Source organism: Arvicola amphibius, chromosome 7, assembly GCF_903992535.2.
Source record: "Arvicola amphibius chromosome 7, mArvAmp1.2, whole genome shotgun sequence".
Taxonomy (NCBI): Eukaryota; Metazoa; Chordata; class Mammalia; order Rodentia; family Cricetidae; genus Arvicola; species Arvicola amphibius.
Window position 1 is genome coordinate 94,368,067 of NC_052053.1, and position 27,299 is coordinate 94,395,365.

General features: G+C 42.8%; 1 protein-coding gene across 1 annotated transcript in view; it reads right to left on the reverse strand.

Moving 5' to 3' along the window:
- Window positions 1-6,071: 6,071 nt before the first annotated feature.
- Window positions 6,072-27,299, reverse strand: part of Lin52 (lin-52 DREAM MuvB core complex component) — an 82,312-nt gene continuing 61,084 nt past the window's right edge. The window contains exon 6 of the mRNA XM_038336545.1: window positions 6,072-6,873. Coding sequence (XP_038192473.1) covers window positions 6,818-6,873 — 56 coding nt within the window. The 3' untranslated portion in view covers window positions 6,072-6,817. The remainder of the gene's footprint in view (window positions 6,874-27,299) is intronic.

A 27,299-nucleotide genomic window follows, 5' to 3' on the forward strand; every position in this document is an offset into this window, starting at 1 on the left:
CAGGTCCCCCTCCCTCGCTTGTGCTGGAATCATTATCCTTCCTTGTGTGACAGGGTCAGAACCAAACCAATTTGCATCAATCTTTGGTGCTTTGGGAAGTGCTGTCTGTGCTATGGTCCTCTTGTAGCAGACTGCTTCAGCCGCTCTGGAGTGCTCCCACAGTTTCCTTTGGAGGGATGATCAGGTCCAGCCACCTCTCTTAGCTGGCAGAAAGCCTCAGGGCTACAGCAATGGCCGGGCAGGACTCAGGGTTGCATGTGTCTGCCAGGTCCCCCTTTTTGCATCTTGAGCTGGACTTTTTTTTTTTTTTTTTTTTTTTTTGTAAACTAAATGAGCAGCACATCCTGGCAGAGGAAGGAGCTGATGCGGCCAGAGTGGGATTTGCATTTCTCATATATTTCTACAGACATATAGGGCAGTGCTCCTTAGGATCCTCCAGGGCCCATGCAGGTCTCTGGGCTTGATGCTCCAGGCTTGGGCTGGAGTGGTTCAATCACTTCTTAGGACAAGGCTCTTCTGTTTTCTCCTGTCTCTGGCCCTCAGGCTTTTGTCTTCTCCACCAGACATTTCATCTTGCAGGAGGACCCGAGTTTGCTTTCCAGTACTGGTGTAAAACCCAGGCGTAGCAGGGAATGCTCGCAATCTCAGCACTGGGAGGTGGAGACAGGAGGATTCCTCAGACTGGCTGGCCAGGCAACCTAGTTGAATTGGTTAGCTGTAGGATCAGTGAGAACTATCTCAAAAAATAAGGTGGAGGAGCAATGGAGAGACACCTAATAATGCCCTCTGTATGCGCAGGCATACATGGTCCTGCGTGCACGCGCATGAGGAGGTCCGCATGAATGAAGGGCTCTTGAGTTTGCTTCTGAGCAGCTCTTGTATTTGTAGACTATTTCTGGTTCTAGGCCCCACATGCCTGTAGTCCTGATGCCAGCCAGCACCTCTCATCTCCATTCCGCCTTAAGTCACTGACTTTGCTAACTTGATTCCCCCCTGCTGCTCCTTTGTGTGGCGCTGAGGGCACAGGTCATGGTGGCTCCTGAAGCTTGGCTGCATCCAGGAAGGCACCAGGATGTGACCTGAGACCTCAGGCTCTGCGGGCTAGGCTGCCCTCCAGGGCTGAGGAGGAAGCTGGGGGCAGGCGGGAGGGGGCAGCGGGGAGCTGCGGCCCCAGTGGGCCCTGTTCAGTCCTGGGAAGGGAGTGAGGACCTGGAGGAATGTGGAAGGGTAGGGAACAAGGGACAGGGCAGGACACAATGAAGCAGGGGGACACATTTCTGGGGAGTGACCGGAGTGATGTCCAGGGTGGAGACCAGAGATGAGGTGATTTGACCAAGGTCAGCTCAGACACCTTCCGAGGTCCCGGAGCATACCCCCTCCAAGTCCTTTTCAGCCACCAATGGTCTTTTGTGGCACTTTCTGCAGTCAACAGCTCAATTTACCAAGTGCACATTCTAGCCTGGGGTTGCTCCAGAAAGTGGAGGGCTAGAGGGAAGGGGAGAGAGAGGCTACTCTGCATTAATTACTCCAGGGCTACCATATTTCCCCTCAAAGTAGCAATAATTTTAACAAATGTGAGCAGAAAAAAAATTAAAGCTACTGGGTCCAACTTTAATAGCCATGTCAAGGAGTCCTACAATGGGCAAGATAGGCCTGCACTGCTTCCCACTTCTCCCAAGGACCCACTTAGTTGGTGCAGCTGCTCTAGGAATTGGGGGACACCACTAACTTAGTTAGTTAGTCCCATGTCACTGGCAGACCAAGGCACAACGGTCAGCTAATCTACCCAAAGTCACACTCCTACTGTTTGGCTGGAGTAGGAGTTGGACTTTGGCACTGATTTGAACCTGCACCACATCATTGGGCTGTTTCCTTGAAGTGGGAAAGGTTCTAAGGAAACAGGCAGAGTAGAACTTGACTAAACCATCCCTGTCTAGAAATTTAAGCAATTTTTTTTTGGGGGGATGGGGTCTTGTTATGCGGTCCTGACTGTCCTTGAACTTGTGATTCTGCCCAGCTAAAACAAATTTTATTTTATTTTTTTTGGTTCTTTTTGGAGACAGGGTTTCTTGGTATAGCCATGGCTATCCTGGAACTCACTCTGTAGACCAGGCTGGCCTTTTGAACTCACAGAGATCCAACTGCCTCTGCCTTTTGAGTGCTTGAACTAAAGGCGTGCGCCACACTGCCCATGTGGCGATGAGAACAGTTCTCAGCAGTCAGTGCTTGCTTTCTACCATGTAGGTCCCCGGGTTCAGACTCATCTCTTCAGCCTCGATGGCACCTACTGGGCCCCTCACCAACTCCAGTGAATTCCTAAGTGCGATTTGCCATGTACTGTTTCACATTCTGTTTACCAAGGAGAGGGCGTGACACTAACCATTGGGACTTACCTCCACATCTCCCAAAAGTTATTTAAAAGTCAGGTAATGTTACCATTGTCTCTGGAACAGGAAGGATGGGAAAACGGTCACTGTGAGATTTTTTTTTGTCTCTTTTGATATAATCTGATATAATTGAGCATTTTGGTTATTGGAGGTCACTTCCAAAAATATCAGGTATAGATCAAAATAGAGATGAAAAAAAAAATGTGAGCCAAGCTTCAGATTCCCACGGAAACTTTACATACACCCTTGTCCCTGGTGAAGATCAAGTTGAGCACTGTGTCACCACAAGTACTTCTGACAGGGGTTGCAATCACAGGACTGGATTTCTCAGCAACCTGCCAACCCGTGTGTCACAGAGAGTGCAGCTAATCATGATGGCTTGGGTTGGCAAATAGGCTCCTTTTCTGTTTTTTAAAGAGAGCATAGCGACAGTCAGCAGGGGAAGAGCTGGAGATGTGAAGGTGGTGGGGGCTAGAAACACGGGCAGCCCGAGGAGTGGTGCCCCCCCCCCCCCCCCCGCAGGCCGAGGAGTGGTCCCCCGCCCCCTGCAGCCCGAGGAGTGGTGCCCCCCGCAGGCCATGAGCTCTGTGAGAGCAGAATCTACATGCAGGCTGTGAGGAAATTCTCCCTGACATGGCTGGAAGCAGCTCAGGGAAGGTCCAGCAATGGTACCACAGCGAGACTGTATGCGACTTCACCAGAGTAGACAAACGGGAAAAGGGGTGAGGACAGAGGATGCATAAACTGAGCGAGGGAGCAGAGTGGAAGGGCTGGGTGCTAAGTGCTTCAGACTGGCTCCAGAGAGAGCCCAGGCTTTGCCCAGTGCAGCTCTCCTCTGCCCATAGTCTGTGCCTTCTGGAATTGGGCAAACCTCTTACAAGTTGCTTTGTTTAGAGACTGTTCCCCTCCCTCAGGGTACTGCTCCCTCCTCCTCCCTGCATCTGTCCTCTGGTTAGAGTTGTGTGAAGTGGAAGACAATTTGGGGCTTATTAGTGTCCCAGGGAGACATGTAACTTGTGCTTCTGGGACCCAAACAGCAAGAGTCTTAGAAGCAAACTCCAGCCGAGGACGGACGGAGGAATTGTCTTACCTAATTACAAGGAATGGCTCTCTTTGTGTTTGTGATTCTGTACGGTTGTCTGATCGCTTCTGATCGCTTTCCTCCGTTTGCTGGCTCAGGTCAAGCTGGAATTGTGCTAATTAGAAGAGAAATGGCCAGAGCGATCCTGTCAGCCCCGGTTACTGGTGGGGACAAAGCTGAATATTATTCTGAGGCAATGTTTTGTAAGAGCCCTTCTCCTGCTCTCATTAGAAGGAAGAGGACTCCAGGAGGGGAGTTCCGAGAGCTTGGCCTGGCTAATGGAGCATGGGGTGTTTCTGTGCAAATTAACAGGCTCTGCCAGGACTCGAGCCAACCAGGGGCCTCACACTTGCACCTGGTGTCACCTGAAGCCTCCAACTGTCCTTGGTCTAAATGAAAAAGTGCCAGACCAAAGGTGGGAAGGTTGATGATCTTTTTAGACACAGGGACACACTTCCTAAGTAGCAACAATTCTAAATAGATACAAAGAGCCAGTTACAGGCTAATCAGAACTTAGGAACTGAACTTGGAGAGACCACTGCTTGCCCACTCAATGGGCTGCTGGAATAGGGTGGACTTGGATCTCTTAAAGGAAGAAGACATAAGACGGAGACCATGACTTCAGGCTAGGAGATAAAGAGAGGCCAAGTTCAAGCTGCTAAGAAACCAGTTATTTGACCCCTGGGAGCCATTTACTTTAGCCTACCAGCCCCCTTTCCGACCTGCACTCCATCTTCCTGCGATGCCTTAATGCTGGGGGGATAGGGACCTCATTGAGAAGCATTCGTGGACAGCCCACACGCTGTTCTGAGGCTGCAGTCAGAGGAGTAATTGTACCAGTTGCATCTTCACTGTCCTGATACAATAACAAGACCAACAGCAAGGGGCAGCTAGCAAAGGCCAGGCCAGATGTGGTGGTGAAGACAAACCCACTGGCAACAGGTGACAGAGGGGCTCCTCTTCTCTAGGTCTCACACAAAGGAACTCATAGTAAAGCAGATGCAGATGTCTTCCATGAAGGCACGTAGGAGGGAGACAAATTCCAGGAGCTTGTGATATTAAAGGGCATTAAGATCTGGACTCAGATTACCTAAGTAATCTGAGGTATGATCAGGGTCACTGGAATGGCACATTTACATATTAAAGAAACAGCGGGGAAGGTCGGCTCCAGTGGCTCACCAAGAAGAGGTAAGACGTGTGGGAAGTGAGGGAGGCTTTCTGAGACTCCAGTGGTGCCGGCAAGCAAGGCGCTCGTAACTGTCTAGGGTAAGAAGAGTTCTTACTGGAAGAGACTTTTTCTGCGGGAGAAGGAGGAATCCAAGCTGATGGATCAACTAGGATGTTCTTTCCAACTGTCTGGAGGACAGAGATGGCCCTTTGACAGTACACGCAAGATGGTAGCAAAGGTTTCTAAAGGTTCCTACTGGGAAAGGAACTCCATCAGTGGGGGCAGGATGGCGGTGGGGGGGGGGGCGCAGTGGACTTGTCACTCAAGTTGTGCGCCTGATGAGCCCAGGTTTTAAACACGCAGCTTGGCCCTTTAAGGGAAAAATTCGACCTCCTGTACAAGGGATATATTTATTATGAAGACACATACGTAAAGAATAACCCTCTAACATTCTAAAATACATATACATACTGTACATAAATTTATATTATCAATATAAAAATACATCATTAACATTTCTAAGGATGACAAATACAAAAACAATAAATATCACAATTCTAAAACATCTACTTACATTAATTTAAGTGCTGGTGAATAGGATGACAGAAAAAGGAGGAGGCCACAGCAGATCAAAACACCAGCTACTGGCTTCCTGTTACAGACAAGTTGGTTTGGGGAGCTAACCCAGTATTCTCCACATACTTTCCAAAGTCCCCAAACTCTGAAAAGTGCCTGATGTCATCAACTCTCGAAAACAGAGTGAAGGAAAAACTCTGACACCTGGCATTATTTTCTGACCACTCGAATACACTCACTTTAACCGCATTTAGTGAGATAAAAATGTCAATCACAGACTTAAGCTTAAAATCAACTGGCCCTTCAAGGGAGTACTCCAGCAGAACGTTTCTCTTCTCATACTTATCTTTTATGGTACATATTTCATTCCTTTTCCTTTCAAAAAGTAAAACTGTGTCGATCACATAGCACTAATGAAGGGGAAAATTCAACATCAATTCTAGCATTAGGCACAAGTGTCACGAACGGTCAAGGTTCACCCTTGGTGAACCTCAGGAGAACTGTGCCCTAACAATTCATGGCCACAGCTTCTCCTGAGTCCAAACTCCCACTGGACGATGGTCACAGAGCTTTTCTTCCTATAATATTGTGGGAATTCTCTGCGTTTTTCAAAAACACAAGGCTAGGTCTAATCCATTTTACCCATGGGCAAGATTTTCAGATTTTAGCAGATACATACAACTAGCAAAAAAATCTGCGAGCTGCATTTAAGCCAGAACATGTTCACATGGGTGTGTCTATCATATAAGCGAGTGTCTGGTGCGTGGCTGAGAACAGAAGGGACAAAGGCTGTCACCACCCCACAGCACTAAGTCATCAGGCTTTGTCTCCAGTCACACGGGAGCTCTCACACTCACAACCGTGTCCCCACAACCAGGTCACCCTCACTCTTTCTCTCACAGACCTAACAGACTGACCAGGGCTCCTTTCGTTGCCTCACACTAGTCTGGAAGTCTAGAACGCAGGGTGACACAGCATGAGCCTCTCACTCTAGAGAGTCACTACAAGGGCTCCACTAGTCTGGAGTCAGACCTGCAAGGTGGCCTGGGAGGCGGGGGAGGGACAGTGCTGAAGGGTGAGTGTCATTGGAGGTATAGCCTTACAAAAGCAGATGTACATCTCAAGGAGACTCTGTTTCCTTCAGAATGGAAGTCATAGAATCCATTAGATCTGACAGTTCACAGGTCAAGATGCGTAGTCTGGTCCAGCAAGTAGTTGATCTCTGATGTCTTCATTATGAATGCTCTTTAAAAGATCAAGTACAACTCAACAGAACCCATTAATTGACTTGTCACTACTGACTTTGCCATTACAGAATCAAAGTAATTAAAAGATCCCGAGCCTCCTGAATCACTTTTGGAAAGGACCTCTCAGAATGACAGGACCCCCGAGTTACCGTTCGTAGCTACGAAGCCAGCTCAGTGAATGGCAATGATCCTTGGGTAGAACAGATTCTTTCTTGCTACCAGATGTCTCAGAGGTGCAGAGTGCCAGGAGTAGGGGAGAAGCCAGTCTTTCCCACGGAAGCATGTGGTGTGCATCGTCAGAGCCACACTGGGAAGGGGACTTGGTTACGGCCTTCAAGACACTGTGCACAAGCAGTTGCTACTTCTTGGGCTTCTCTAGGATGTTCAGGAATTTTCCTCTTGTCATTTCTCTGGCTGCAATCACAAAGTCAACAAAAATATCAGTGAAAATCTAAAATGGAAAAAAGGGATTACAGGAAGATTGAGGATAAAAATGCAGACCGGAACAAGAGACCCAACTTCCCCAAAGGTATTGTCTGACTTCCACACCCTTGTCCTGCGCATCTGCACTTATAATTATATGTTAATATAAAAAAGTATACTGGTAAGTAAATCAATTGATAAATAGTTAAATCAATTGTATACAACAAATTCAACCATCACTAGTGTTCTAAAAGACGAAAACAAACTAATACTGACAAAACTGGACAGCAAATCTGAAGTTGGCAACTGTCTAAGTGCAGGTATGGGGGTGGGGGACAGGGAGAGTATCAGCTATCCTTATAAAAAATCACCAAGGAATTCCCAGTAAGTCTCTGTTTCTCTGTTTTTCAACTCTAAACACTCAGGTTCACTATCTTCCAGAGTTTGTTCTGGGAGGCTAAAATCCAGTCAAGATTAGAATCTTATCCGGACTGTTGGTCTCTGTACATTCATAAACTCAAATCAAAACCAGTGATCACGCACCCCACCTCTGAGCAGTGGGAGGCCCCGTGTGCTGGAATGCAGCAGGGTTTATGTTCCCTCAGTGCAGTTCATCTGGGATGGTGTGATAAAGCAGGGTTTATAGAGCTTTGGTCTTCTCTTGGCATTGTCAGTCCGCAGGTATTTAATATAGCCAGGCAAGGTTTATGTGTCTTTCTCTGACTTTCAGCAACCATCAATCTCTGAAGCCTAGTTACTGCTAGGTTTATTCAGCTACTTCCCTGTATGTAAGACTCCAAAGTAAAAGTAAAACACTTCTCAATTAAAAAGGGGCACCACTCTAGAAGCCCCCCCATTATAGTTCTGTCAAGCAAATTTTCAATAAGCATGAGCAATGTTAACTCCCCCACCCCACCGCAGCCCCATCTTTATTCACAACGACATCTTTTTAGATCTCTTAAATGGAATTAACAGTTCTGAAAATTTCTGATGGCTAGACTGGGAAGCCAGAAGTCTTCCAGAACTATGCAGTGGACACAGGGCAAGTGGTGTCTCATGGTCTCACAAGAACAGGTCCATCTTGGTCCAAGAAAGAAAGAGGTTAGGAAGGTATCTGCAGAAAATGAAAGGAATGTTTCCCCACCTTCTGCTGCCTTCATCTAGGACGGAACAAGTGACTTCAGGCAGGTCCTCCGCTCCAATCACCCTAACCTAACAGCTGTTGTTTGTCAGGCCTAGCGGTAAGGCTGCAATCCTGGCCAGGGCTGGGTCACGCACTCAAACCCAGCCATAGAATAAGTAGACTGAAATAGGCCTGGGGACAGGGCTCAGCTGGCAGAGTGCTTGCCTAAGTCTTAGCTCTAGGGTCATTCAATCAGTAGCACTGTGGAGCGGCTCCCTCATTCTCCCTGCCTGCACCCTAGTTCCTCGTATGTACGATCTGTCATCACAGGAGTCCATCCTTCCCAGTGTTCACGAGCTCCCAAGCTCCAAAAGACAGGGTGAGGTGTCTCAGTGCTGCCAATCCTACCCAAGCCCAAATCTGATCCTTCCTTGGTGGATTTACACAAGGTTTTGTACACGTTTCCTCTACTAAAATGTCAGAATTGAGGGCAGGCCTATTGAATACATGCTGGTCACATAAACAATATACAAAAGAATAAATAAATAGGAACACAACAAACGCTAATGCTTCCTTTAGAGTCAGTTAAGACTATACAGTGGAGCCGAGTAGTGGTGGTACACACCTTTAATCCACCTGCCTCTGTCTCCCAAGTGCTGAGATTAAAGGCATGTACTACCTACCATGCCCAATAAAAACAACAAAAAATTTAGATTGTGTGTGTGCATGTCACAGTTCCCATACAGAAGTCAGAGGACAGTGTGTGGGGTTAGTTCTCTCTTTCCATCCTGGGTTTAAGGGACTGAATTCAGATGGTAGGCTTGGCAGCAAGTACCTTTACTGGCTGAGCCATTTGAAGGAATGCCAAATTAATGGAGATCAGGGGTCGGTCAAGGAAATCCAGTCAGCTACTTAGCCAAGGAGAGACAGCAAAGATGTTTTATAGAGAATTCAGGATTTGGGGCTGGGGTACAGCTCAGTTGGGACACTTTTGGCCTAGTACCACATAAACTGAGCATGGGGGTGCATGTCTGAAATCCCAGCACTCAGGAGACAGGCAGGAGGGCCAGAACTTCAAGGCTGTACTTAGTTGCAGAGTAACTGAGAGGCCAGGGTGACTATACGGATTTTTTTTTTTTTTTTTTTGTTGTTGTTGTTCAAAGAGAACAAAGAATTTGAGTACCTTCTAACTCAAGCATTTAGGAGCTGGGTAAGCCTTGGGCTGGATGGCCTTTAAGTCTTATCTTCCTCTGCACAGCAGGAGCAGGCAGGCCCACCTCTCTACCTTCTCCTGGATACTGTCAGTATCACTACACAATCGTTTTTAGAGACAGGCAAATAACTAGTTTTGTTAGGCCACATACATTTTCTGAGTACATGAGTGAGTGAGTGATAAGAAGCGAGGTCAGAATCCTCAGAAGCTGCACCAACTGGAGCGTCCACCCTTAGCCCGGTCTTCACACATTACCTTCACTTTCAGACAGAGCCCCTACACGGTCGGTCAGCTGTCTACACGTGAGGTGAAATTGTAAGAACTTTAAACCCAAACAGCATCAAAGCAGCCTGTAGCATGGCTGGAAGTCAGTGTGCAAATCAGACGTGGGTAACACAGAACCCTGATGCACCCCGATTTCATTGGTGATTTCAGACCTCCCAATTCCTTACTGTTATTTAAATTAGGGATTTTATTGATGTGAGTGTTTCGCCTGTATGTATGCAAGCGTGGCGCCTGCATAAGACAGAAGAGGGAGTCAGATCTCCTGGAGCTGGTGCTATAGTTGTGAGCTGCCACGTGGTGCTGGGAACTGAAGCCAGATGCAGTGGGAGAGTAGCAAGTTTTCCTCACCACCAAGCCATCTCTTCGCCTCTTACTGCTGCCCCAACCCAAAGTGAAAGAATGACCTGGATATGCTAAGACTTAGATTTTAAAGTCTCAAATATTTGAGGGCGAAGAGTTTCAAAGGAAAAATAAGCAGAGTTTCTGAAGTCTCTCAGTGGTCAATTTTCCTTGAACTTAACCAATCCTTTTTTTAACAACTCCCTTTCCACTAAATCATTCCTCCCCTTTTGACCTAATCCAAGTATACAGAGTTGCAGGAAACCACCGTAAAAGTGGAAGTAATTCAAAAGACATCATCTTCTACATGGGAGGGGAGGAAGTTTGCCTTCTTGCCAGTCCCATATAGGAGATATACGAATGCATGACACAGCTGCTCCCTAAAAGAGGGCTGTGTCCTATAAATCAGATCTTAAGCACCAACCCCTTTTTGTACACAGGGAAATTGCTATGGGTCAGGGGCTGCGCCAGAGCAAGTGCCCTCCTGTTCACTTGTCATCAGGAGAGTTAACATTTCTGATTAATTCACACAGCCCTTATTTTATTCCCCATTTCTTTATCCTCTCTCTCTTGATCTGTTGCAGGGTGAAGATTTTTACTCAGCCTTCTACTGTAATCACCACCGGCACACTGCACCCCCTAAACCTAGTGAAATTGTTTAGCGATGCCAACCGCGCTTTTAATTTGCAAGACATCAGACACAGAGGTAATTTATACCAACATCTGTTCATTTTTGACTTCTGAAACAAACTCGCACATGCTGTTACAAAATCCCATTAGGAGTAAAGAGTCAGCCTTCTGCTACTGTTTCGTATTCCTTACACACACACACACACACACACACACACACACACACACACACACACGCATGCACGCACGCGCACAGGCACAAACACACGCACACATGCACGCACACACGGACAAACGCACACACACTTTCTTCTAGTAGGATTACACATGTGAATATATTTTGCTAATGTATTCTCACCAAAGGATTTCAACCCTCTTGGGAAGAGCCTTCAGAGCTGCTGCTTACTGGCAGGGGAAAGGAAGCTACCATCTCCTGCCTAGCTCCACCCCTCCCCTCCCTTCTTCCCAGTATATATATTTTTCTGGATAAATGGCCAAGATAAAACTGTATGTCCTTGAGCTTGGCACTTCTAGTTCCTCCATGTTCTCTTGGTTCTTCCCAGCACCTACACTGTGTGATAACAGGAAGCAAACAACAGCAGGGCTGGAAGGTCATGAAGTGCCTGCCATGGAGCTCCAGGACCTGAGTTTGGTCCCCAGAACCCACTTAAAAAAAGCTGGATGTGGTAGTGCATGCTTGTTAGCCCAGTGCAAGGGGTGGGGCCAGGTAGAGCCCTGGGGCTTGCTAGTCAACCAGCAGCCTTATCTGGAGAGTTCCAGACTAGTGAGACAGTCTCAGGAAAGAAGGGAGACAGTGCCTGAGAAAGAACGCCTGAGGCTCCCCTCTAGCTCCCACAAGCACATATGGTATGCACCCTCACACATGTATCCTCAGCACACAAAAGAACAATCCTAAGAGCTAGGGATGTAGCTCAATGGTAGCCTGCTTGCCTAGCAGGTTTGATACCTGGCAGCACAAGTATATAAGAAAAAGGGGAGAGGGAGAGGAGAAAAGGCCTAGAAAAAAAGAAGTAGCCGGACGGAGTTTTATCTAGTTGGTGAAATTTGTACTATTGCTTTGGGGTCTGTTGTCTACAACTACCAGCTTGAAAGGGAAGGCAATATTACCACCTCTCTAATAACTATGCAAGAGGGGCCCATTGGTCATTAGCTACCAGAATATGTGATGTGTCATGAGAATATGTCATGAGAAGCATGACACCATGTCATATGATTTACAGGCCCTCTTAGACAGAGCACAGATCACAAACTGAGAAAAGCACAACAAAGACCGTCACTGCAGGGTTAACATATGGGGAGGAGGCCACTGGCTGGACTGCAATCAGCTCCCAGGTTACGTTGCTTCTACCCGCCCTTTGTAGTTTCTCTCGGGTTCAGGATCACCGCAGCTGTAAAGACCTGGGGATACTTAAAGAGGTCATGGTGGAAGGGAGGACACTATCCTGCTTACTCTGAAAGAGGTGTGGAGTTAATAGCATCTCTTCCTTAGCCCCTTCATTTCCCCCATCTACCATTTAGCCTTGCCTCTAGTTCCCATTCCACGATGACTAGCCCCAAACTGCCTTCTCTGCAGTAAATTTTCTGGTGGCTGGGTGAAAAGATTCAGTAGTACAGATTGATTTCTTACAAGTGAGGGGAATGAGGGATTACCAGAGGCCCCTGGTTAACGAGATTGGGTGCACAGTCTCTCTCGAGACCAGCCCTCTCTGCCAGAGCTTTGTACCTTTTGTCCATGACATATGGGTTTCATTACAGAAAGATTTTTCAGATTATAACTTTGAGGCAATTGCCTGCTAAAATTCTGCTCGACTTTTATGTAGGGAACAATGTAAAGATTAAGTAACTTTTTAATGAAATAGAAGAAACTCATAAAATGTTTGGGCTTCAATTTTAATCTTTGGGTGCTGCAATGTAATTAAAAACATGTGCAAGGTGGAGAAGAGTTATCCCTACCTCTCTCGCTTTCCCGCATCTAGAAGAGTAACAACCAGCAGCTTTCAGGAGCTTCTGCTATGAGCAGCCAAGAAAACAAAGGAGACAACATAATACCGTGACAAGACGGGCAGGTCTCTTCTGTATTCAACAGATTTAGACTCGAAACTCAGCTCCTACCTTGAACATGGACGCCTGTGGGCAAAGTCCTCGTCTATCTCTTGGAGCTTCAGATTCCTCACCTGTGCAAGGTGGGACTAATACAAAGATCACACAGGCATTCATAAGCACTACCTCCTGCCATCGTATCTTTCTTACACCTCAGTCTTCAGCTGCACCATGGAAACACACTGGCCTACCACCTTCAAACTCACGTGACCACTGTTCCCAGGAGGAACTTCTTCCCTAGGTTTCTGGTTAGCCCTGGCAAGCACTGGTTATTTTCTTAGATGTCCACAAACAAGGGGTACCATGTCTACTAAATAAACATACAGCAAGACGACTAGCAAACGGAAGTGTATTAATCATCTTTTAAAAATAAAACTTTATTTTAAAATTAATTTTATTCATTTTATGTGTGAGTTTTGCTTGCACATTTTCTGTTCACCATGTGCATGCTTGGTGCCCTCAGAGGTCAGAAGAGGGCATAAGATCCCCTGGAACTGAACTATGGATGGTTATGGATCACCATGTGGATATAGTAACCAAACCAGAGCAACAAGTTCTTTTAACTGCTGAACCATCTTCCCACCCCCATCTATTCTTCTTGGAAGCTCTTCAGCTGTGAAATAATCACGGATGGCACGGACTCTAGAGGTCTGAACCACGCTGGGAGAAGGTCTGTCAATCACAATGCTGATGACCTCCCATGACCTTATGGATAACTTCAGTAATTCTGAACAGAAGGTTCCAGTTACATTCCAGTGTCCACTTTACAACTCCCCCAAAGTCAAAGAAGGGTTAGAATATCAGGGTGTTGAGGCGCTTCCTTGAAAAACATTCTTAGCTGTCTGCTATACTTGATCCCATCTCTTCTGTCATAAGCAAACATGACAGGAACAGAAAAAACAAACAAACAAAACAAGTACAAAACCCAAATCCTACAGCCGCTACTGGAATCATGTTGGGTGTTAGAGGCAGTCACCTACATGAAGATTTACTTAGAACAGAAAGGAACATATAAAAGCCTGACTAATTTAGTTTAACTTAACGTGCCAAAAGGCTGTTTATTTAATTAGCTTTGCAAAGATGTCTTATAGATATGGTTCAGCTTACTATTAATTATTGTTTTGACTCTGAAACCTTGAATGTTCTCTAATAGCTATGACAGGAGAGAGACCCGCTCGTTGGCCATCACTGTGTATATGTAGAAAACATGAAGGACGTGGCTTATCAATAAAGTTAGTCACAGAGTGCCTACTATGTGCCACATGCTTTCTGAGAGAGACTGTTCTGAAAAGCCTGCTGCCTTAGAGGTGAAGCCAGGTGTTAATGGATATTTTGGTGCAGGAGGAGGACAAACAGATGCCAAGGTGGTTTCTAAGGCTGATTTCGGTTTTGTGGGAACTGGAAAGCTTTCCTGCTGCAATGGTAGTCAGCAGAGCAGTTCCTGTTCGCCAGCCCGAGATTGTTCACCAAGCTCTAGGTCGGTGTCAGACTTCCTCTGGACAGAGAGGAACACCAAGTGGTCAATAACCCAAGTTAAATTCAAGAGGTAATAGCAGAAAGCAAAGTTAGACTTGATGAACTGGTAAACAAATCCGGACAGTTCCAATGGAAAACAATTTTAACAGTGTTTCATAAAAGAAGGGAAAAAGAACAGAAATATCTAGCCAACAGATTTACATTCAGAATATAAAACATCAAGCAGGAACATAAAATATGAAAAGTGTCGCCATAATGCTCGACGATTGAAGGCAGAAACAGAAGAATCTTAATTGTCAGACACTTGAAAAATGCTGTCTTCTGGTGAGAGGAAGCCTGTTTCTTCATCAACTCTGCACAGAAAGAACTCTTGTAAGAGCAAAACAAGACTAGATTTCAAATGTGCAATCTTACCATCCTTCTCCCCACTGAAAAGCCCAAACAAAAAATCTTAAAGATTTATATTCCAGAAAGGAAAGCTATTTCTTATTATGTATATGAGACTGGGTACATATAGCCCAGGCTGGCTTCAAATTTGTTCTGTAGCTGAGGAACTCCTGATCTTGCCTCTACCTCCAGAGTGATGGGATTATAAATTCGAGCTATCAGACCTGGTTGATGCAGTGCTGGGGACTGAAGCCAGGGCTGAGAGTGTGATAAGCAAGCACTATACCAACTAAGCTAGATTCCCCAGCACCCCTTTTTTTTCAGATGGGGTTCATGTAGGTCAAGCTAGTTTCCAACTTTTCTGTGTTGCCAAGGATGTCAAACTGCTGATCGTCTTGTCTGCCTCTTCCTCCTGTGGGTTGGTGGAACTAGAGGGGGTGCCACCAAACTCTACTTTGGTTCCTCTCAAGGGTAAAGCTCAACTGTGAGAAAAACAAGGAGATCAAAGCAATCAATCAATAGTCTGGGGGTTAGAATTTTTAATAAATACTCATAAATTTGTGCAGAATACTCATGCTTCAGGGCTTTACATAGTAATACATCCTGGGGAAACATGATGACCCAAGTCTTCACAAGGTTAATATCCTTACTCATAAAGTGCGAACGGTAACAACCCATCATCCAAGGTTAAGACAGCACAACTGGTCAAAGAGCCTTATCAATAAACAAAACTCTCTGGCCCCAAGTCAGAGTAACTTATTTATATGTTGTAAACTACTCTCAGAGAAAACAGGCCAAGCTCACAGTACAGATCACTCCACTCAACTTGGATATTTGGACAACTTCCCTTTTAGGTCCATGCCACTTCTAAGTGCTGCTTAAGTCTGAAAAGAAAGAACTAGCCTTCTTGACCCCCAGGGCAGGGAAAGAGTTACATCCTCACACTAAGAAGCCAATAGAACCTCTCTTGATTATAATTTAGATAAGAACCACTAGATTGAATAATAATGTCTGAAACTCCCCTGGCTGTTTCACCTTGAGACGTCCATCACTGGGTTAAACATGATGCTAATTGCATTTGGATTGATTAATTTCTCTCACTCCTGTCTATTCGAATAACGCTTAACAAAATAATCATAGCACCCAGAGCCAAATCTTTTCCGTCAAAGGAATGAAGCCATCAGAACAGGCAGAGATGAAAGAAATGAAGATGACCCGTAATTACAGCTACGGTGATATCATTACCATATTATACAAAATGAGCATGGGGGGGGTGGAGGAAGGAGGGGCTGAGATTTTTTTATTTATTTTGATGGAACCCTACAACCTAAGAATACAGATTTGATACTGAAAGCAAAGCACAGAAATATGTAACTTTAAAAAAATAAAAATCCTGCTCACGAAATTGCAAAATCCAGCAAACTCCAAGACCCAAGATATATCAAGTGTATGGAACTGTGAGCAGGTACCACCCACACCACTCTACTCTGCAGTAACATTATGTACATGACCTGTGGAGATGTAAAACATTGTCTTCCTTCACACCACAAGAATTCCCACCTGGGGGGAGTTGGGAGGACCTTGGACTTAACATAGAGTAGGGAACCCTGATGGCTCCTTGGCCCGGAGAGGGAGGGGGGGTATGGGTGGAGGGGAGGGGAGGGAAGGGGGAGGAGGAGGGAGGAGATGGAAATTTTTAAATAAAAAAATAAATAAACCATGAAAAAAAAAAAGAATTCCCATAGCTAATGGAGAATTCGTCTTTATACAGAAAACAGAATTTTATTTTAATGTTGTTAGAAGTGGTCTTGTTTGTAAATTTATAACCTGAGTTTTAACAGCTCTAGTTTAAGATGTCAAAGAAAACAGATGTCTATGATTTTACATATGGTTGCTGGACAATATTATGAGTTTATTTAAAACACTAGTAGGGAAGAATATAATACTATTTTCCTATAAAAGCCGGATAGGAGCTTTAAACACTTATGACAGAAAACCTTTGATTGCACAAGATTTGAAACCTGGTTCAATCAGGCTTATGGGTTGGCCCACCCCAACATCCACCCCATCTGTGATCTGCTGGAGCATGTGAAGGGACTGGTCCTGTAGACCCAAAGCTGCAGAATCTCCACAACAGGACAACAGCAGGATAACCAAGAGGAGTCCCAGTGAGGGCCCAGCATCAACGGTGTAGCAGAAACCAGAGGCCTCAAACCAGACCAATGCCTCTGCAATGAACACAGATATATGGATAAAAGAGTTTACTACATGACTCACTGTGTCACACCACAGCTTCCATGATGAGATTGATTTTTCCTTTCTTTTTTTTTCTCTTAAATTTTATTTTATTTTGGGGGGAGGTTGCAAGGACAGAGCATGGATACAAAGGGATGGGGAAATGAATGGGATGAAGATGCATGATGTGAAAGACACAAAGAATAAATAAAAAGTTAAAACAAACAAAGAAACAAAGGGTTGGAGAGATGGCTCAGCAGTTGAGAGCACTGGATGCTCTTCCAGAGGTCCTAAGTTCAATTCCCAGCAACCACATCACACCTTACAGTTGTTGGCGCACAACTAACTGTAATGAGATCTGGTGCCCTCTTCTGGCCTGCAGGCATACATACAGACAGAACACACAATACATAATAAATAAACAAAATCTTAAGAAAACCCAAACAAACAAAAAACAGAAACAAAAAAGCCTGATTCTAAATCTAGAACTTAGTAGATGGTGTTTACAGATAAGTCATGTAGCTTCTCTTTCATCTGTAAACTGCAGACAGACAGACACAGACACACATGTTCAATAAGTACTGGTGCAAGAAAATAGATAAATAACAAAACACACACATTAAAGCAATGTTGTCTCCCCTAAGGTTAACTTTATGCTATTTACAGAGCCCTGTACAATATTTTGGCCACCCTATTTACTTAAACTAATTAAACAGACATCTGTAAAGTATCTTGCATATAGAATTAAAAATATTTATGAAATAAGTAAATAGGATACTTGGTATATAATTATTAAAAATACAGTTGTGCTAGGAAATTCTAAAGGCAGGGCTCCCAGTTAAAAAATGAAAATGACTACTGAAATTGTCTTATTTAGCTTGGACAATAGGTATGTTTTTCTGTTTTCTTCTTTTTAAAGATTTTTTTAAAAAATTATGTGTATGCGTGTTTTTCCTGCATGTATGTCCATAATGTATGTGAATGCCTGGTGCCCTCAGGTTAGATGTTGGATCCCTTGGAACTGGGGTGACAGATGGTTAGGAACTAATCCCAAGTCCTCTGCAAGATCAGCAAGTGTTCTTCATTTCTGAGGCACCTCTACAGACCCTCCTACTTTCCCATAAAGTATTAAGAAACAAACTAAGCACATACAATTGAATTTATAATCAGTAACAACTTTGAACATTAATAAAAAATCAAAACAAATACTTCTGCCAGTTAATAGAATAAAAAAAATTGTTTTATTTTTTAATTTAAAAGGAAAAGGAAGCTACAAAAATTACTGTAGTTAGGAAATTATTTTTACTCTATTAATTCAACATTCTCTGGTCTCTTTCCTTCTTTACATTATAGGCAATGTAATACAGTGGAAATGGTTTATTTCATCTAGCTTTGGAGTTAGGTACAGATTTAAATTTATTATAGAAATAGGTTTTTGTTTGTTGTTGCTGTTTTGAGACAGGGTCTTACATTGTAGCCTAGAATGGCTTTGAACTCACTACAATAATCCTGTTGTAGCCTCTTGATCTCAAAACTTAAAGGTTACAAACAGCCAGCTATGGTGGCTTACAGCAGCAATCTAGCTTTCAACAGGTTGAAGGTGTGGAAATCATGAGTTCGAGATGATCCTTAGCTACATACATCCCCCCAGGCCTCTACCCCTCTGTTCTGGCCGCCGGGAGCAAGCTCAGCTCAAGGTGGGCAAAGCTCGAGGGATCCTTTTCTATTATTAATTATTACTTCTATTATTAATTATTAATGTGTATGAGTGTTTTGACTGCATGAATGTCTGTGCACCACCTCATGCCCACAGAGGTCAGAAAGGGGCATTGGATCGCCTGGCACTGGAGTTACGGACAGATATGAGCTGCCAAGTGGGTGCTAGGAATTGAACTTTGGTCCTCTGGAAGAGTAGTAGCCACTGCTCTTAGTCTCTGAGCCATCTCTCCAATCCTTTTCAGCAGTTTTTGTTTTCTTTGAGACAGTGCCATGTAGCTCAGAGGTCTTGAAGTTATCATGTAACTGAGGATGACCCTGGACTCCTAATTTTCCCGTTTCTACCTCTAAGTGCTGAAACTGTGGGGGTGTACTACCTGGCTTCTAGCTTGAATTTGTAATTAACCACTATGCATAACAAATTTGCACATGTAAAATTACTTACACATTTTGCCCTTGAGCCAGGATTCTACTATAGAGTCTATTAACTTCAGTAATTTCGATAATAATGAAGATAAAAAACAACCCAATCATCCCTCAACAGGAAATGGACTGGTTGACTAAAACTACAACATGCCATATTGTGGAACACACCGTTCAAGTGCACAGTACAATGAGGAAACTATCCACTTACTCTCAGGGAGAGAACTCTAGAATGCACTGTTAATTTAAATAATAACAGCAGGGTACAGCATGAATATGATATGTTACCTTCGTGCGGCACCACACCTGGCCTAGCTACCTTACAAGAAAATTTAGAAAGATGGTATTTAAATAAAATATATATTAATTATACTGTCAAAACAAAACATTACAAGGATAAAGTCTGGTATCAGTTTTGCTGATAAAGACAGCTAGCTACAAGGGGAAGAAATACAGAGGGAAAAGGTAGACAAAGATACCTTACCTCAAATTTTTACTCTGTGATATGTAAATATTTACTATATTAAAAACAAAATCCATTAAATAGAAAAACAATTTTTAAAATTTGAAATAAATGGAATACTAAATCTATAAAGTATGGCATAAGTACACAGTACAAAGTAAAATTTAAAAGGCACACTAAATTGTGTGTGCAGTCACACACATCCTAAGAGTTCAAGGCGGCTAAACTGCACCCAGCAGTCTTTTCGTTATAAATAACTAGTGCTTTTGGAGCTACTTTTCACTGTAAGTGAAAGCAACTGATTATGTTAATTATTAGAAATCAAGATTTTCCCACAAAAAAGACAATTATAAAATAAGCCGCACTAAGCAAACCCCTTCAATTTGGACAGAGGTTAGAGAACTGGACACCTGAGTTTGGGAGAAGGTGAGAAACAACTCCTGCAAGTGTCCTCTGAGCTCCACACACACCTCCCCTCCAATGAACAAAAAATGTAATAACAAGTAGAAATATTGAATACAAACATCTATGATGTTGAAAATAATTCATTGGTCATTTTGATTCATTATTCCGAAAACTGACAAAAAGATGAAAGAAAAACCCTATTTTCTCTGCAGTCTTTTTGGACTGAATTCCAGGGACGCACAGTGAACGCTGGTTTAGTAAGACGAAAAGAAGAACAGCTTCTTTGTGAAAAAGTAAGGCTGAGAACACAAACACATTCATCTTCATTCAAACTGCAACACATACACAATGCACATCATGTGCTTGAGAATGGTGTGTGTACATGTACGTGTGTATAGTTTATAAGGAAGACTAAAATAGATTAGACTCATGTCAACAAATCATAATATTTAGATACTAATTCAAACAAAGCAATTGTAAAAAACAATGACAACACAATTCTGAGCTGAACCAGACATGAACCACAGAAGACATTGTTAAGGAGCTATGTTATTTTGTTCAATGTGATAATTACATCATTTAAAATGTTTGAAATACATATGAAAGCATACTAGAGAAAATGACATGATATCTAGGATTTGTTTTTTAAAGTGTCAGTGAACATATGCACATCAAAGAGTGTAACATAAGTGGGTGCAGCTCTAACAACATCAGAAGGCTGACCATTATGGGATGTGGGGGTGAGTGTGGGGTTCATTATACCACTCACCTTAGTTAGTACATGCTTTAAAAGAAAACTCCACTCAACACTTATCACTGTGCATCCCAGTATACCTCAATCATACTCTAGTTCTAGAAGCTCATGATGAGCCCTCAGATGAGCAGACCAAGAAAAGAGACAGGGATAATTAATTCTGCAAAGAGCTTGGAAATGGCTAGACAGAAAAACTGTTAGAAAAGGGATAATTTTTCATGTCACGAATATTTATTTTTATCATTAAAATATTTGGATGAGAAATAAATTAGATATGATCAATGGTCAAAAGCAGATTAATTATTTTTTTTAAATACACACAGAACACAGGTTAGGTCTAGTAATAAAGAAATGCTACTTTCCAGCCCACCTCTCTCTTAATTACTTAAGAAATCACACAGATAAATAGCATAATATTTCATTCTGTCCATAACACGGCCATAAGAGAAGCTCACTGGGTCAATATGTCTCTACAAGACTCTTTGGAGGTGGAAAGAATGAGCCCTTGGCTAGTTATTTATTGACTCTCTCAGAAGGGGCTACAGCAGATAAGACTAACTTAGCAAGACACAAAAGAAACTAGCTGAACTTAAGCTTCCACTAGCCAAACTACAGTTCTACAACTTCATCCTCACACTATCGACAGCTACCCACATAAATGATGACCTCACTAATTCTACTTTATTTGATTATTCTTTTATTATTATTATTACTACTACTACTACTATTATTATTATTTTACTTCATAGACTTAACCAATAAAAAAAAGATTTATTTTACTTTACGTGTTTAGGTGCATGCCATGAGTGTATATGTATGTTGTTTAAGGGTTTCTATTGCTGTGATAAAACACCATGATCAAAAGGAACTTGGGAAGGAAAGGGTTTACTTCCGCTTACAGTTCCCCATCACTGAAGGGAGTCAGGGCAAGAACTCAAGCAGGAAAGGAACTTGGAGGCAGGAACTGAAGCAGAAACAGGGAGGAGGACTGCTTATTGGCTTGCCCCTCATAGCTTGCTCAGCCTGTTTTCTTTCTCTCTTTTTCTCCCCTTGCTTTTTTGAGACAGGGGTTTCTCTGTGTAGCCCCAGCTATTCTCAAACTAACAAGAGATCTGCCTACCTCTGCCTCCTGAGTGCTGGGATTAAAGGCGTGTGCGGCCACCACCCAAGACCACCTGCCCAGGAGTGTCATTGCTCCCAGAAGGCTGGGCCCTTTCATATTAATCATTAATCAAGAAAATGCACCCCAGGTTTGCCCACAGGTCCATCTAGTGTGGGGGTATTCTCAACTGAGGTTCCTTCTTCTTCAATGATTTTAGCTTGTGCCACATCGACAAAAACTAACCAGGACGACATATGTGTACTATACGGTTGCAGGTGCCTATAGAGGCCAGAAGAGGTCATTAGATTCCCTGGAACTGGAGTTACAGTTAGCTTCTCCATGTGGGTGCTGGGAACAAACTCCAGGTCCCTTGCAAGAGCAACAAGAGCTCTTTAACTGCAGAGTCATCTCTCCAACTCCCTGATTTATTCAATTTAAAACAGATATCTTGTTACTCACATATGTATGTTCCATTTGTCCAAACTGACTGGAAAATAAATTCATTGATGGAAGAGATTTTTTTTTTAGTTAATTGAACTTGAAAAGATGCAAACTGTACAGTAGCTACCTACTAAGTTTTTAAAATTTATTTATTTACTTATTATGTATATGTATACAATATTCTGTCTGAAGACCAGAAAAGGGCACCAGACCTCATTACATGGTTATGAGCCACCATGTGGTTGCCGGGAATTGAACTCAGAACCTTTGGAAGAGCAGGCGATGCTCTTAACCACTGAGCCATCTCTCCAGCCACCATTAAGTTTTAATTTAAAAATTTTTATTCATAAAACTATGCAACATATAAAAAATTATGTCACAGTATAAAGGCATAACACTTTCATCTTTAGCACTTATGAATTTCACTTAAAGCTGGATTATAATCAGATAAGTTTATTTTCCCTGTGATTAGAAATATTAGAAATAAATAAGCTAGTTAAACTGTGTTTCCCCCAGAATACCCTGTTTTGATGTTTCTAAGTAATCTTATTTGTAATATTCATAAATTATAAGTTTGAAATATTAAGAACAGAAAAAAAAATCAAACCATGTAAACAGTCTACATCACTTAGCTCCAGAGCTTAGTCTGCACTTTGCTAATAGATGCTGTGTAGTGAGAAAATACTCTCTTACAATAGTACAGACCAACAATTAGGCATTTTTTAAATAATTTAGGATCTTAAAAGTTGCTTGTGGGTAATCAATACGACAAACAGAATATAAGGGAAGTGTTGTTAATCAGATTTTATGCAGGCATATAACTTTTTCTTAAAATTTATTTTAACTTTATTTTATGTACATTGGTGTAAAGTGCCAGATCCTGGGGAACTGGAGTTACAGTTGTGAGCTGCCATGTGGGTACTGGGTCCACTGGAAGAGCAGCCAATGCTTTTAACCACTGAGCCATCTCTCCGAGGAACTATACCTAAGGTTGACTTCTGACCTCCATGTGCATGTCTTTCCATCATTTAAAATAAATAAATGAAGGCAGAGGCAGGCGGATCTCAGTGAGTTTGAGGCCAGCCTGGTCTACAAAGCGAGTTCCACGACAGCCAGGACAACATGTTACACAGAGAAACCCTGTCTCGAAAAACTACAATAAAACAAACAAACAAATAAATAAACAAAATCCAGGCTGGAGATACTATCCTAAAAGTTAAAATATTGTGTTTAACCAAATTCTGTGATACAGTCACACCTTTAAAAACCTTTTTATCACTTATCACTGTATGTGTACACACAATTAGTGTGTAGGGACACATGCCATGACACACATGTGGAAGTCAGAGGACAACTTTGTTGAGCACGTTTTCTACTTCCACTTTTCCAAGACATGGTTTCTCTGTGTAGCCCAGGCTGTCCTCAAACTCAGAGATCAGTCTGCCTTCAAAGTGCTGGGATTAAAGGTGTGCGCCACCATTGCTGCTGCCATCACCTTGGGCCTGCTTCTTCTTCCACTTTTTAACTCAGGTCAACAGGCTTGCACAGAGGCATCTTTATGGGCAAAGTCATCTTTCTAGCTCCCAAATAGTCAAATCTTAAAATCAATTTTGTGTCTATATTCATGCTGACTCCAATAAATGAATATACCATACACACTATCCTGCTAGCTCCCCACTAAGCTATTTTTTTGAAGATACAGAAACTACAAAATCTAGTTTCAGAATTTGCTCAAAGGTTTATTTAATAGACTATCAAGTAAATAACTGATCTAGCTGATTTTTAATAAATCTCAACACCCCAAATCCCAAATTAAGAGCCAAAAACACTGTGAATACAACTTCCTTAATCACATTGTTTGAATGACTTTCTTTTTTCTTTTAATCTAAAGAAATTACTATGTGTATGGATGCTTTGCCTACATGTATATCTGTGCACCCTGCACATGCCTGGTTGTCCATGACGGCCAGAAAGAAGGTGCTAGATTCTCCTAGGGTTGGAGCTACAGATAGACGAGTCCTGCACTATCACTACCCGCCTTACTCCCTTGGGGCAGAGTCTCTCACTGAACCTGGGGCTAGAAAGCTACAGTGATACTCCTGTCTCCCACTCCACCACAATTCAGAGTAGGTCTTCCCACATCAATGAGCGCAATCGAGACAACCTCTCACAGACATCCCCATAGGCTAAGCTAATGTAGACAATTTCTGACTCAAGCCAGAAGATTCTAGAGTATGTTAAACTGACAATCAAAACTAACCATCACGTTCATATAAAAATAAGGCTAAAAATGGTGATACCAAAATTTTGGATATAAATGTTCATAGTAGCATTAATACACTGTAGCCAAAATTTGAAAACTACTCAAATATCCATCAACTGATGAATGAATGAGTGAATGAATAAAATGTGGTATTAACTACAATGCTATTTGGTAATATACTATGTGGGTGCCAGGGACTTGAACTCAGGTCCTCAAGCTTATATTAAAAGTGCTCTTATTTTCTAAGTCATTTTCCTAGCCCCCCTAATCAATGTTCTTTATTTTTAAAAAATTGGGGAACTGGAGAGTAGGCTCAACCATTAAGAATATTTGTTGTTAGCTGAGTGGTGGTGACGTATACCTTTAATTCCGGCAAAGGCAGGGGAATCTCTGTAAGTTCGTGGCTAGCCTGTTCTACAAGAGCTAGTTCCAGGACAGACTCTAAAGCTTCAAAGAAACCCCGTCTTGAAAAACAAAAAAATACAAACAAAACCACAAACAAAAAGACTATTTGTTGCTCTTGCAGAGGTCACAGGCTGGTCTCAGCACCCAGACAGTGGCTCACAACCGCTCTAACTCCAGTTCCTGGGGTCTGACTCTTCCTGCTGGCCTCTGAGGATGTCAGGCATGCACACACATGTACACACATGCAGGCAAAACACTCATACACACAATAAATCTTTACACTTTTAAAAAATTAGGGTGCTGTAACAGTACTACCATATACTACAATAAAAAATATATTTGAGGGTTGGAGAAATGTTTTAGTGGTTAAGAGTACTTGTTGCTTTTTCAAAGGACCCAGGTTTAGTTCCTAGGCCTCAACCAACTGTTCACAACCATTGGTGAGTGCAGTTCAAGGGGAATTCAAGGCCCTCTTCTGACTTCTGCAGACACCAGGCACACATGTGGTACAGACATATTCACAAGTAAAACACTCACATACAATATGTATAAAAATAAATAATATTTCAATTTTAAAAAAGAATATGTCTAATAAATTTATGATGCTGGAGAGATGATTTATCTGCTAAATTAACAGTACTTGCGCTATTTCAGTACCAAGGTTCAGTTTCCAGTACCCATATGGTGGCTGCCAATGGTCCGTGACTCTAGTTCCAAGGGAATCCAGTGCCTTCTCTGACTTCCACAGGCAACAGGCATGCACATGCTGCACGCACGCGCGCGCGCACACACACACACACACACACACACACACACACACACACACACACACACGGCGGTATACTATTTGTGCTTTAATAAATAAAGCTTGCCTAAAGATCAGAGGGCAAAGCAGTCACACTAGTCAGTCACACAGACCAGGGAGAGGTAGCCACACCGTTAATTCCAGGTCTCAAGAGACAGAGGCAGATGGATCTCTGGGAGTTCAAGACTACCCTGGGCTACACAAGACCTGTCCAGAAACAGATACATGTGGTGGTGGTTCACATCTTTAATACGAGTGTTTGGGAGTCACACTTTTAATCCCAGTATTAGGGAGGTGGAGACAGGAACAATATGGCTGGGCAGAGAGAGAACTATAAAGGGGAAGAGACAGAAACTCAGGACTGTTTGTGGAGACAGGATCTCACCCCTTTGGTCTGAAGATTTGGTAGAGGTAAACGGTCTCTCTATTGGTTGGTTGCTTTCCTTTTCTGATCTTCAGGTTGAACCCCAATATCTGTCTCTGGGTTTTTATTGTTCATGCTACATATTTACACACAGACAAAATACCCTTACACACTAAAAAAAACCCACTTGATTTAATTTTGTCTAAATTCGAGTAACATCAAATTGATACTTATGATGCATTATTTTAAAAAGACATTATGCCAAGCGGTGGTGGTACATGCCTTTAATCCCAGCACTCAGGAGGCAGAGACAGGTGGATCTTTGTGAGTTCGAGGCCAGCCTAGTCTACAGAGTGGTTAAGAGCACTGGCTGCTCTTCTAAAGGACCTGGGTTTGATTCCTAGCAACAACATTGTTACTCACAACTGTATATAACTCCAGTTCTAAGATATCTTGTACCCTCAACTGGCCTGAAAGTATTATGTTTAATCATGGTACACAGACATATATACAAGCAAAATACCCATATACACACACAAAAAAACAAAACCAAACCTTCATCACCACCACCAAAAGCCAATTAAAGCGACTTAAAAAAAAAACTTATAAAATCAGCATTTTCATAGTTCCATCCAAATCACAACAGCCCTTTGTATCCAGAAAATTTTATTACTGTCTAAGTCATTCAGGTTTTAGACAAAATGTTTCCTTTTACTCTAAATAATGTTTTAAAACTCATTGATTTTTAGATCAGAACACTGCTAATTCAAGCCAAGAATTAATAACATTGCTAGCCCCACTAACAAATTGGCAACTGTCCTACAGAGGACTGGAAGATTAGAAATAAACAGAAACATTGCATCTGGGCGGCGGTGGCGCATGCCTTTAATCCCAGCACTCTGGAGGCAGAGGCAGGTGGATCTCTGTGAGTTTGAGACCAGCCTGGTTTACAAGAGTTAGCTCCAAGACAGGTTCCAAAGCTACAGAAAAACCCTGTCTTGGAAAACCAAAAGAAAACAAACAAGCAAACACAGAAACATTGTAAAATGGGGCAGTGCAACAGATAGAGTTTACTGTGAAGACCTTTGAAAGCAAAGAGAATGGGGTTTTTGGATTCTTTTAAATACAAAACCGTATTTGAGATCAGCCCATCCTTGCCAATCTAACCCTCCCAGCTGCTCACAGACTTCTCCGTGAGCACTCTACTCAGGAGGCACTGAGCACCTTCCCAAGCCCAGTTAGTTTTTGGACATTTAGAATGGCTTGCTTACCTAGGTTTGTGTATCTACCTACTATTTACTGAGTTAATTTGTTTTTCTTTTTGAGACAGGTTTTGCTATGTAGCCCTAGCTGGTCTGTACTTGCTGCAGTCTAGGCTAGCCTCACATTTGTAGCAACACATTCGCCTCAGTTTCCCAAGTACTGGGAGTTAAGATATCCGCCACTACTCCTGGCTTCAAAGTTCTT